Source organism: Podarcis bocagei (genome assembly GCF_964188305.1).
Source record: "Podarcis bocagei genome assembly, chromosome: 4".
Classification (NCBI taxonomy): Eukaryota; Metazoa; Chordata; class Lepidosauria; order Squamata; family Lacertidae; genus Podarcis; species Podarcis bocagei.
The window spans coordinates 59,662,740-59,676,628 of record NC_138128.1 but is presented as its reverse complement, the minus strand read 5'-3'; the positions used below and the strand labels follow the sequence as shown (position 1 = coordinate 59,676,628).

At 42.2% G+C, this 13,889-nt stretch overlaps 1 protein-coding gene across 5 annotated transcripts in view; it reads left to right on the top strand.

Annotated features, from left to right (window-relative positions):
* The window catches only part of ADAM12 (ADAM metallopeptidase domain 12), a 190,042-nt gene that overhangs the window by 166,729 nt on the left and 9,424 nt on the right, over positions 1-13,889 (top strand). For all 5 annotated transcript variants that reach the window (XM_081192860.1, XM_081192862.1, XM_081192861.1 and 2 more), the window contains 3 exons: positions 6,862-6,939; positions 8,265-8,373; positions 13,271-13,406. In XM_081192860.1, the coding sequence (XP_081048986.1) occupies positions 6,862-6,939; positions 8,265-8,373; positions 13,271-13,406 (323 nt within the window). The remainder of the gene's footprint in view (positions 1-6,861; positions 6,940-8,264; positions 8,374-13,270; positions 13,407-13,889) is intronic.

Genomic DNA, 13,889 nt, shown 5'->3' with positions numbered 1-13,889 from the left:
GAAACTGTGCCACCAAGAAAAAAACCTATGCCAACACTAAGGTTCAAAGAAGAACTAGAGAACTAAAGAACACCTGGTGGATAAAAGAAGCTCAAGAGATCCAGCACTCATGATGCACAGTGTTTCTTTAAAGCCACAAAGACCATCTATGTGCCAATAAATCATGGCATATGCCCCCTATGCTCAGCAAGACGGTACCACACTTCTAAAAGATAAAGAACAGATATATCGAACAGATGGAATGCTCTTTAATCTGAATAGGCTGAAAGCAAAAAGTAAGGTTACCATAACTTCTGTCATAGAGCTTCAGTATGCTGATGACAACGTAGTGTGTCCATGCTCAGAGGATGACCTCCAAACCATCTTAAATATCTTCGCAGAAGCTTATGAAAACATCCCCAAAAAAACAAAGTGCTGCACCAACAAGCACAAAATAACCCCTCTGCAGTGCCACAAATCCAACTCAATGGTGTAACGGAGAGTGTCGATCACTTCTCCTACCTGGACAGTTATCTTTCCACAAGTGCCAACATTGATGCTGAAATACAGCATTGCCTGAGCTCTGTGAGTGCAGCTTTCTCCCGACTGAAGTCCAGAGTGTTTGAGGACCGGGGCATTCACAGGAAAACCAAAATGCTTGTTTACAAAGCTACCAACCTTGGACTACCAACCTTTATAAGTGGGCCACTTATAAACACCACCTCCAACTCCTTGAAAGATTCCATCAATGCTGTCTCTGAAAAACGTTACATATCACTTGGGAAGACAGGCGAACTAATAGCAGTGTACTGGAAGAAGAAAAGATCACCAGTGTCGAAGCAATGATTCATCAACATCAATTTCGTTGGACTGGTCATGTTGTTCGGATGCCTGATTATCGTCTTCTAAAGCAACTACTCTATTCCGAACTTACAAATGGAAAGCATAATGCTGACGGTCAACAAAAGAGGTTTAAAGATACTCTCAAGGCAAATCTTTAAAAAGTAGTATAAACACTGACAACTGGGAAACACTGGCCTATGAGTGCTCCAATTGGAGAACAGCCTTTACCAAAGGTGTTGTGGATGCTGAAGACGCTCAAACTCAGGACAAAAGGGAGAAGCATACTAAGAGGAAGGCACATCTGGCAAACCCTCACCTTGATCAACTTCCGCCCAGAAACCTATGTCCCCACTGTGGAAAGATGTGTGGATCCAGAATTGGCCTCCACAGTCACTTACGGACTCACTGTTAAGACCGTGTTCATGGAAGACAATCTTACTTGGCTACAAGTGATCGCCACAGAAGAAGCTTTTTTGCAAAAATTAATTCACATGCTGCTGTATTTCCTGGAGCTCATGGTGTTTCCTATTGGCTTATAGAAAATACCTTGGCCTGACAAATAATAACCATTATACGTAGTGGCTTTTGACTGATACTTCCGTCTGCTTGTTCATTAGCTATTTGTTTTGGCGTACTTCAAATCTGGGGACGTTGCCAAGATGAACAGCAGCTTCTGCAAGACAAAGGCAAAGCCTTTCAGTTCTAAGGGAATAAGAAGCATATTGCTTAATGTATCTGTGCACAGATTTTGCCAGGATTTCTATGTACAGTGGTAATCCAAGAAAATAAAATTATGAAAAGACATGGGAAACTACAGCTAAGAATTTGAAACAAGCAGTGTTAAAGGGGACTTCTGTGTTATTGGCAGATTGCATTTCAAGAGAAGACATTTGGGTATATTTTGTCAAAGCCTCAAAACTTCTTATTGCTTTTGAGGTTTCAGTAGTTCCCACTGTAGTTAGTTCCCACTGACAGCAAACTTTAAACATAATGTGATTATGAGTTGAGTTTTATGTTCCAGGTTGCTCCAATGCAATGAGAATTGTACAGGAGCAGAACTCTACTCCTTTAGACAAAAACAAACGAAGTGCAGCAAAGTGTTATAAGGAAGATTTATGGTTATAAAACTATATTTAAAACATTTGTTCAAAGACACTGCTAGAAGGGAGTTCTGTGGTAGGAAATCAGTATTTGTGGAGACTGTCATAAGCTAGAAAGACCAATGAATTGACTGAATACAAGGCAGAGCCTTATATATACTAAAATATTACCAATTTTGTATTTGAATGGCTGATGTGTAAAACTGAAACATATTAGATCTATAAGCATAAACTGAATTAGTTCTGTCGAAATGTAACCAACCCCACTTTACTTACAAGCTTTTAGTAGGCTGTAGATAGGATGGCTATGTGTCCTATTTTACAAAGTTACTCCTCTTATTTAGAGATTTGTCAGAGGACAGTCATCCTCTGTTTGAAGGAGTCCTCTATTTGCAGGGCTCTTCAGTCCAAGTCCAGGGAGCACAAGTTGTCCATCATCAGTCAGAATCTGGACAGAAGACTATTCATGAGATGTATTTCTGTTTAAGTAATATTTATTCCTAAATTTGCAAGTATACATAGAAATTAGCAGCAACAAATTTTATGCAAATCTATGTACTTTTTGGTGATGTCTTCATACTCTTTAGTGATATGTGAATGGCTATCCTAGTTACCACTTTCAGCTCTTAAGTATGCATGATTTTAACTTCTGCCCTTTTAATGTGAACAGAATTCTTTGTACCATTGAATTCTAGATTATTTGTTTGTGAACCATGCTGTAATTATACCATGTTCCTTATACCATGTTCCTTTCTTATGTGTTTTGAGGCTGCTTCACTTCCTTCCCATTTTTCCTCTTTCCCCTAGGGAATATTTGCCTTGCTTAAGCAGCCTTGTTGTCTTCTGCTTCACTCCCCCCACCCCCGCTTCTTATATGATTGTGATTGACTTTTATTCCTGCTGAAATAAGCCCCAAATTTAGAGGTGTGCAGGTGCTATATGTCATATATCTGACTGTTGACCTGGCATCTAATACTCATTCCAGCAGCATATAGTCTTTTCTCAACTTGGATGATTTATCAGACAACCTGTAAATGGGTCGTTTCAGTTTGCATTGTGCTCTGCTTTTATTGCAGTGTCAATCTTGCTTTGTCCCGGCCTTTCAGCTACAGTGGAATAGTGAAGTTAACTCTCTGTAACAATTGCATAAAGTCTCAAATGAATGCTTTTGATTACATGCCACTCCCTGTTTGTTCATTTCTCCAGCGATAAAATGCAAATGCATCTTTTTTAGACCAGTGTGAACATAATGGCTATATCTAAAGTGCAACTCTGCATGCATGTGATTCCAAAAGAAAATTAGTTTGTGAATGGGTGGAGGGATACTGCCATAACTTTCTGAATGTAGTATAGGAGTAGCCAACATGAGGCCCACCAGATGCTATTAGATGACAAATCATTGTGCCTGGCCATAGGCCAGGAGGCTGATGGGAGGGCATGACATTGGCTAATCCTAAGTAAATGAGCTCCAATTCTGGCCCATCTTGGGACTCTGCCTGGCCTTATCTTTCACCAGCCCTGCTCCATGCGCTCCCTGACTTTGCCTGGCTGGACTATGTCTTTGAACTGTTACAAGATTGCTTGCCCAGATAGAGGCTGGAGAAATGTGTGAGGGAAAGTGTAGAAACACCTGGTTTTTGTGTGCCTTGAATTTAGCCTGCTGTACAAAGGTAAGAGTTGCATCCATTGCCCCCACCCACTTCTGCCTCTGGTCTGTGCACCATTGGCATGGAAAGCTGACCCTGGGGTTTGGGGAGTGGTGGGCAGATATTGCACCTGCTTTCAACAATGCAAATGATTTAACATATGAGGTGAACACTTTCACCATATCTCTTCCCACCCTGTATTGCTTTGTTTTTGCTTCAAGCGAGAAATTGCATAAGTAGGGATTGGACATTGCCATAGAGCTTTGAGCTCATAGATTATGTTGCCTCTGTGTTGGAGGACAGGGATATCATGTGAAGAGGAGCGCCACCCCAAGTTTCATGCTGATACATCCTTCCCTCTTCTTTATCAAGTGAGAAGTTCCAGGGGCAGTGCCATTGGTTTAATTTCCTTTGGATGAAATAGCAATGGGGTAAAACTTTCAGACCCTTCATGGATCACTCCCTTGCCGTGGCGAAGGGGCTTGAATAACTCAGAGAAGCTATGAACTATGCCGAGCAGGGCACCCAAGATGGACAGGTCATAGTGGAGAGTTTTGACCAAACGTGAGAATTGATGCTTTTGAATTATGGTGCTGGAGGAGACTCTTGAGAGTCCCATAGACTGCAAGAAGATCAAACGTATCCATTCTTAAGGAAATCAGCCCTGAGTGCTCACTGGAAGGACAGATCCTGAAGCTGAGGCTCCAATACTTTGGCCACCTCATGAGAAGAGAAGACTCCCTGGAAAAGACCCTGATGTTGGGAAAGATGGAGGGCACAAGGAGAAGGGGATGACAGAGGACGCGATGGTTGGATAGTGTTCTCAAAGCTACCAGCATGAGTTTGACTAAACTGTGGGAGGCAGTGGAAGACAGGAGTTCCTGGCGTGCTCTGGTTCATGGGGTCACGAAGAGTTGGACACGACTAAATGACTAAACAACAACAAAAACTTTCAGATATTTGCTTTATTAACAAATCTGCAGGCAGCACGTAGGTGAAGATGTAAGCAAGCTCTCCTATAGCAGGCGGCAGATTCACAGGAAGTAACTTGTGCAGTCTTTGCAATGCTGTGCTCTAGTTTCGAACTAACTCTGCTAAGGATTCTCAGCTCTCTATCTCTGTCAGTTCACAAACTGCAAACTGCCCTCTCACACACAGATGTTCAGACACACATGCACACACACTGCAGAGAATCAGTGTGAGACGCTGCATCTGCAGGTGAATTTCTTATTCATAGAAAATCCCAAAACCGTTAAAGAAACATTAAGGTTCTTTTGTCAAATCCATGATTTCAATCAAGTAATGCTTTAAGCAAAACTGTAGTGATAGATCCATTTGCTGTGATCAGGCAGCTCAAAATGAACCAGAGTGAAAATCTCATTTAAAAAAAAAAGCTTAAAAAAATTTTTTTTGCCAGCTACCTGGTTGTTCACCTGAAGCTGTAACAGGGAAGACCAAATATACAATCCTGCAGGTTTGCAGCAGGTGAATGCTGGTGCTCAGCAGTTTGGCAACTTTCTTAAAGTGTTTCCTTTTTTAAAAAAAATGGGCAAAAGATTAATATATAAATTAATATAGCACTTAAAGCAAGGGAAACAGCTCTCCTAACACCAAGGTGAGATGAAATATCTGTCATGCAATTTACAAAGCTGAATTGACAATGAACACCCTGTGATTTATTTTTAAGTATTATGGTCTACCTTCATTCTTAGTGAGCCCCAGCAACCAAATGCAAGGGTATTGACACACCCATTTTTGCAACTTAAAATATCTGGCACATATTCTGTTGAATGCTTTGGGACAACTGCAGAGGAAATAGTCTGAGAGCAGCCATCTTGTGATATCTAGAGAGATTTGACCCTTTAATTGTAGCTTGGAGAAAAAATTCTAATATCAAATTATTTGGCGCTTACTGTGTTATTCTATAACAACATTGTTGGTGTAGTGTAATTGTTAAATGAAAGTTGTACCAGTTATTCTTTATAGCTGTCTTAAATAAGTCTAAACTTGAAATCAGAGTAGATAGATAATTTTATGATGGGTATTAGTAAGAGGATATATTACCATATTTCACTGCATACCGGTCGCCACCGTGTAATAGACACACACCCTTTCCGGACCCCAAAATTTGTCCCATAGCATTCCCCGCATAATAGTCACTGGGGCAATTCTGAGGCAAGCTGCGGGTCCACATTCCTGGTGGCTCCTGAGGCAGCGAGGGCTGGAGTTTGGGCCCCCATTGGCTTGTCCCCGAGCGGAGGTAGCTGGAGAGGTCAGGCAAAGGCAGGCCAGGGCTGCTGCTGCTATTGCCACCACCTTGGGTCTCTGGAGTCAAGAGGCAAGGAGGCAGCTTGGTCATGGTGCTATGGGCTCTTGCTGTGTGCTCTGGCCTTGAGGCGAGGCAAAGCCAGAACTAAGTTGCTGCTGCTGCTGCCGCCACTCACCTTTGGCTCTCTTAGGGTCACCCCAGCCAAGAAGGGGAAGCAGCAGGTGAGTGACCACCTCCGCTGCCCATCTACAACCCCTTCCCTCTGCCTCCATCCCGTAATTCACCGCATAATGGTCGCACCCCCCTTTTTGGAAAGGAAAAATCAGCACAAAAGCATGTGACCATTACACATTGAAATACAGTAATTATAATGGATCCTCTATAGACCAATGTGTGTGAGTTAGCACAAAGGGGGGGGGTAGTGCCTGTTTTTAAAGAGCCCAAGTTTCAGAGTCCAAATCCCATTGTTAGGCATATTTTCTGAATCATAAGAACTGGGGTTTTAAACCTTCTTTTTATAATGTTTCAGCTCCTTAAAGGCAGCTGGGACACCTTCCCCCCTTTTCAGTAAAACAGAGCGTAGAATACAAGGTTAGTTTAAAATGGTTTGCCCACAGTTACTAGGTCTCAGGCTTGCATTATGTTTATTAGAAATGATAAGAAATGCAGGTGCATGTTCTTAGTTGAAAAATACAGCAAGAGCAACCTCAGAAACATATCCGAGGCAGATAGCTATGTTAAAGCATGTTTGTTCCATCCTGAAGCAGAGAGAGAGGAACAGGAAACAAACCTTCCTTCCTGCCTCCACAAAGGTGATTGGGCGTGACCTAGCCTTCTCTAGCAATTTACAGCTATGTGGACATTAACCCCTTTGGTTACTAACTAGCACAGACGTGCATTGTTGGGCTTGACTGCAAACTCCCACATTTTAAGCATTTCTGGAAAGCACAGCACAGAAAAAAGTAAGATAAGCATATACATTGTCTGGCAATAGTAAGCCTGCTCTCCTTTTCTTCTTGTATAGATCTGCCTTAACCGCCGCTGCCAAAATACCAGCGTATTTGGGGTTCATGAATGTGCAACAAAATGTCACGGACGTGGAGTAAGTATTGCAGATCCAATTTTTTACAGTCAGCCAACACCCAGCAGAGCAATGAAGTATTCATTGGTTACAGCTTTTGAAATCTATGATGCTTTGTCATATATCTGTCAATGTTTTTCCCCCAAAGTATCCTTCGAAAAGGATCAATTTGAATGCTCTTTTTAGTGTCCAAGAAAGGAAACATGGTTTTTACCTAACACAGAAATACCTATGTTTAAAATATCTGTATATTTCTAAAAATTAATCTTCCAAAGGTTTACAACATCATTATCTTTCTACAAATTGATGTTCTGTGGCTAAAAAAATAAAATTTCATTCTCTTTTACATAATTTTGAACCTAACATTAATTCAAAAACTTCCTGTTAATGTTTCACATATTACACTCTGATTTGGGCCTCAAACCTGAGTTTTGTAGCTGAGCTTAGATATTTTTAAAAATGAACACTTTGTTATTTATTTGTTTGTTTATATTTATATATGTGGCCCTTCCAACATGTTGCCAGGGCAGTTTACATTAAAAATCAATTAAACATTTAAAATATAAATACAACCTGCATAATAGACCAAAAAGGGCAGGAAGATCTCAAAAACAACATAAGAACAAGCAAGCAAGATTAAAATTGTGTTGAAAAAGCCTGGGAATTTTGTTTGAAAGGCCTCTCTCTGGTAATCATCTGCCTCAACCTGCAGATCTTTAAAGTGACTATACAATGTATTATAAATTATGTGTTTTCACTCCAGTAATTGATATTAAGCATCTTAGTGTTAAACTCAGATCCCTGCCCTTTTGCACAAGTTCTCTGAATTCCTTAAGATATTTAGATTAGCTCCCAGCATTTTTTACTGCCAGTTCTTAAAGCATGAGGTCAGGTGAAAACTCAGCTATAATTCTGTGGATTGTGGATTTGAGTCTCACTTGATCATCCACTGACTGGCTTTTTTTAGTTTCTTCAGTGGACTGAGGAAATAACAGGCAAGTGGGCATAAATGACGAGAAGACAATAGTTTTATTAATGCAAAATACAAGTAGGGGGCCTGCAGAACTACCTACCTCCTTTTGCAACTTCCAAACAATTCTGTGGCTACAGTTCCACCACTGCTTTTTAATTCTGCAGTTGACTTTTTTTTTAGTTCCATTAGGAGATACATTTTGAACCAAGTTTCTGTGGAGCAGTGCAGCCTGCAATCACATCAAGATGTAGTGTTGCCCTGTTTTAATAACTTTTAATTATTATTGAGTACAGTTTTCGGACAGACAGTGGAGAGCCCTCATGTTCATGTACTGTTTTCCATACTCATGTGCATATTTCCCTTTGTTGTTAAGGTCTGCAACAATAAAAAAAATTGCCATTGTGAGGCCCACTGGGCTCCTCCCTTTTGTGACAAGGCAGGATTTGGTGGCAGTGTAGACAGCGGGCCAGTTAGACAATCTGGTAAGTAAATGACTTACCGTATTTTTCGCTCTATAACACGCACCTGACCATAACACGCACGTAGTTTTTAGAGGAGGAAAACAAGAAAAAAATATTCTAAACAAAACAGTGGATGTATGATTTTTGTGGTTCATGCTGTGGCCACAGACATGTGATCTGACGGTGAGTTTGGGGTAGCCCAATGCAAAAATCCTGAGGATCCATGTGGGTCCATGCTTTGTAACCACGTTTTTGCCCCATTGCGGCCCCATGAAACAGTGGGTGCGTGTGTGTTTTTTGTGCAGGCTGTAGCCATGGACATGCTATGTGATCTGATGGTGAATTTGGGGTGACCCAGTGCAAAAATCCTGAGGATCCATGTGGATCCATGCTTTGTAACCACGTTTTAAGTGGGGAGGGAAGGAAAAGCACTCAAGGGACAAGGAGCACACGTGGGGGGTGTGGAGAAGGGTGCTGCTAATAATGCAGGAGAGGCTCCTCTCCGGCTTTGCTCCTTTAGAACAAGCAGGCTCTGCATCTCTCCCTCCTCCCCAGCAAGGAAACCACGATAGTAACCACTCTGAGACAAATCAAGAAAAAGTGCGACCAACACTCTCCCCCAACAAGCACAGTGAGGTCAACACACACACACACACACACAGAGAGAGAGAGAGAGAGAGAGAGAGAGAGAGAGAGAGAACTGGCCCTAAAGTTGCAGGGCGCTGGAAGTGGCAGGGGCGCTGGGGGAGTGAATGGGAAGCAAGAGAAGGAGAACGATCCCTCACACACACACAGACACACAGAGTGTCAATTCTAAAGTCACAGGGGCGCTGGGGGAGTGAATGGGAAGCAAGAGGAGAAGGAGCCCTCACGCACACACAGACACACAGAGTGTGGATTCTAACGTCGGAGGGAGAGTGAAGGGGAAGCAAGAGGAGAAGCAGCCCTCACGCACACACAGACACACAGAGTGTGGATTCTAACGTGGGAGGGAGAGTGAAGGGGAAGCAAGAGGAGAAGCAGCCCTCACGCACACACAGACACACAGAGTGTGGATTCTAACGTCGGAGGGAGAGTGAAGGGGAAGCAAGAGGAGAAGCAGCCCTCACGCACATACAGACACACAGAGTGTGGATTCTAACGTCGGAGGGAGAGTGAAGGGGAAGCAAGAGGAGAAGCAGCCCTCACGCACATACAGACACACAGAGTGTGGATTCTAACGTCGGAGGGAGAGTGAAGGGGAAGCAAGAGGAGAAGCAGCCCTCACGCACACACAGACACACAGAGTGTGGATTCTAACGTCGGAGGGAGAGTGAAGGGGAAGCAAGAGGAGAAGCAGCCCTGACGCACACACAGACACACAGAGTGTGGATTCTAACGTCGGAGGGGCGCAGGGAGAGTGAAGGGGAAGCAGGAGGAGGAGAACGATAGCTCAAGCACACGCACATACACACACACACACACACACACACAGCCCCTACAGTGCCTAATCCAAAATCGGACAGCAAAAAACTGCAGGCAGGGACAGAGAGCACGGGGTTGTTTTAAAGCAGCCAACTCCCGCTCTGCTTCTCTCCCTCCTTCCCGGCTCCGCTAGCTGACAGGAGCCGCTTACACCCGCTTTGCTGTTTCAAAGCGAGCCACGGACTGCTCACAACTGCAGCAGATTCCCCCGCCATCTGCAGGCATTCGCTCCATAACACGCACAGACATTTCCCCTTACTTTCTAGGAGGAAAAATCTGCGTGTTATGGAGCGAAATTTACGGTAATTGCAGAGCAAGCTTTATTGTGAAGCAAAAGCCATACGGTGTTTGCTGTGGGCACCAAGTTTACAGAGGACTCCAGAGTTCGTGTCCATTTCTGGATTTCCTATTCCCTGGTTCGTTTGTTACCTCGGTCAGCTCTCTTGCAGATTGAAAATGCTCGTGCAAGTGGTCCACTTATGTGAGCAATGTGATGTTGTGGGAATAAGCTCAAGCAAGATCACAGATAAAGTCTGTGCAAGTCAGGGCACACACTACTTGTGTTTTCTTCTCAGTTACTGCCAGACTATAGTAGCAATCATAGATGTGCTAATAGAAAACAATGTTTCAAACTCTTGAAGAAGTACTTAATTATTTATCAAGATAATAATTTAACCTGGGTGAAAACTGCTTTTTGCAGCCTCATCAAAGGCATTGGTTGTCCTGACAGAGCAGGATGTGCTAGACAAGGATGTTTTTCCTGCAACAGGCAGAGCCTTAAACAGTCTTGTGCCCCCTTTCTTTGACTAACTACTTAGTACTTAGGGCTCTACTACACATACATTTCAGCACTCAGTTTGTTTTCCATTTCCGCAAAAAAACACGCCTAGAGTACACACTATGAATTCCACGAGTTGCATTTTTTCTTCATTTTACGCTGAATGCTAAGCGTATAAAAGAACAAATAAAAAAGTTTGTTCTTTTCCCCCCCTTCTTTTGTAAACAAGACATAAGGCATAAGCGTGGTGTCTGACATAAGCATAATAAAAGTTAATTTGGGGGCTAAACTAAATTTGGGCAGGGGGCGTTGGGTGGATATATATATTTGCACCCCAGCAGCACATATGCTAAAAACTGCCCTGCTTCCTGCAGTTGTGAGTGGAATTCTCTCTGTGTGAGAGCTTGTTTTTTCCTGCTCTTTTCCACTATGCCATTTGCTTGAACAAGAGCTCACTCACCTGGGAGTGCAGGTAGGCACCAACCCATTCCTGCATGTGCCTCAAGCTGGAAAGGGTGGTGTTGATGGAGATGACAGCCTGGGTGGTGACTTCCCAGCCCATGGACTTGATGGTGTTGCTTCAGTTGCCAGGGGTGCGTGGTCTCCTGCCACCATCTGGTGTCATGGGGACAGCACCACTTCAGGTTTCTACAGCAACAGCTGCATCAGATATGGTTCATCTGTGCCTGAAGTTCCACAGGATTTGACTTCCCTCTTTTAACTTTATCCCATGCTCTGATGTCTGTGGCTGTACTCCTAGTTTAACTAATGTGACAGAAGAATCCAACCTACATTTACATATACAGCTAGGATTTGGTTTGGAAATGATATCGCTTTTTGTATGAACAGTGCTATTGAAAAGCAAATTAGATTGCATTTACTGCATACCAGTCCCTGTAATGAATTGTAATGCTGAGCTTGTGACATCATAATAATATCCATATCAATGCAGTGGCATTACAATTTCACAGCAAGATATAGCTGACTAAAGGGGGAACTGTAAGAGAGAGAGAGAGAGAGAGAGAGAGAGAGAGAGAGAGAGAGAGAGAGAGAGAGAGAGACCTTTGCTATAATAATCACACACAGGAGTTCAACAAGCAAATTAGACCACAGTACTAAACTCATTTCAGAGCAGTCCTATGGACAGGGCCAGCTCCAGCTTTGAGGGGCCCTCACCACTGGATAACTTTTAGCTCTACTTGAGTGTAAATAAATCAAGTAATGTACATGCATGTGTGGAATAGCCCATATTTCCAAGTGAATAATGAATTTAGTCTGCACTCCCGTTTTGTCTGCATCTAGTTCATCCCCACTTGTTTGGGAAGTGGTATGCACATTGTGTTCGCCACAATCCATACCTATCCTGTACAATGATGTTTCTCATGAAATACTGTGTTTTGGCTGATTTCCCCCTACCTAAACCCGCTTTGATCTACATTAAGACAAAGAAATTATCTAGCTGCATTTTTAGTCAGGAATGTGTACCATAGCCGTAGTATGTAGGGATGCTAATCTATATCATGGTTTTGTGTGTGTGAACTGTAAGCTATTTGCAGTAGCTAGAAAAGGGGAACTGATTTCATGTAATTTGTACATCAAGATCGACTACCTTCATTTTACGCTTCGTTTTATTTTTAGAAGAGCTGCATTTCACATTAACATGCCCTGCTACTTTAACAATCTGTTTGCAATGACAAAACTGTGCTTTGTAAATTAGGGGTTTCTACAGAAGCTAATTGTTCTTTTACACTTGACCCCTTACTAAAGTGGCTTAAATTATTATCTGAGCGTTTGCATATCAACTGTGTCTGATTAAAAAAATATAGAAATATGGCTTAAGTATCTTTAAAAAATTAAGTAAAGCTTAACGCTACAATAAGTCTGTTATTCTTTAAGATGCCAGACACAAAACTTGTTTTTTCTACAATGGACTAACAAAGCTGCGCCTCTGAAAATCTGTAAATAACCTGGTGAGCTTTACTCAAAACTATTTCACACACTTGCTTTATCTTTCTGACACCTCAAATAATATACAAGAGAGTTATGTGAAGACAAATTATTTTTAATTGCTTATTCTGAGTTCCATGCAATTGGTTTAGTTTTTACTACTGAAGCTCTGCCCTGAAGAAAAGTGCAGTGGGATGTCCTGCTGTTACCCATTTTCTCCTCTGTTTCCTATCAACCCCCATTAATATTTACAGCAAATATACCAAAAAATTGAGGGCAAGAATAGGTATGGAGGGTGTCAGTGCTGAAACACAGGACCTCTTCTTGCTATGGAGCAGTGTGGTTGCCATTTATTTCCCCACAGTATTTTTCCATGAAGTTACTAAACTCTGCTATAGTAGTAACATGGGATATGAAAACAAAGTTGGAGAAATGAGAAGAGCCATGCCATTTTCAAGGTGGTTGAGGTGGGTGGGACCCATAGTAGTAGTTTTGCCATGGCTCCTGCATGTAATTCCACATTCCCATATAATTTATGCATTCCTACATTATAGGAGCAAAGAGGATGGAGACACAGGGGAGCAGCAACCATGCCACTTCTCCTAATATACAAGTTAGCTGAGAAAAACAAAATATTTGTTTTTGACTGATGGTTAGTTATACTGCGGACATCAGGTAGACAAGACTGGTCTGGTCATAAGAAATGTGGATTTGTTTGTTTGGTTTCAGATAAAAGAAGCTTAATAATAGGGCTACTCATAACCACCCTGTGCCTTCTGGTTGCTGGTTCACTTATGTACATCAAAAGGAAGATCTTGATTAGATTGTTCTTTATTAATAAGAAGACTACAATAGAGAAACTAAGGTATGATATATAAGTACTCTCTTTTGTAAAATGAACCATGATAGAGATCGCAGAAGGTTATTACACGCTAAGTCTAAAAATCTTCAATGACAGCAGTGGGAAAGGCAGCTTTTCCTCCTATGGCTGCTGCAGATGAGAAGATGATGCTTCATATTGAAATTGAGGATGTTTTGCTTCTCCCAAGGGGAATTGTACTGGGTGCAGAGAACACAGCTGTCCCAAGTGCTTACATGGGACAACCATTCTTTCCCCCATACAATTTCCGCTGGGAGCAATGGAATATCATCAAGCCTTGTTACTCCCACAGGGACTCTCTGTTCATTTCAAGGCACACAATGACAAGGAGTCCTGTGCTCTAGCACTCGGGCTTTTAGGTGACTGGAAACACTATTTCAAAGGTTTTAAAAGGGGGAATAGGGAGAGAGAATGGAGGTGTGCAAACATTTAACTGTGCTTTTAGGTGTGTGCTTCTAGGTGGGTTTT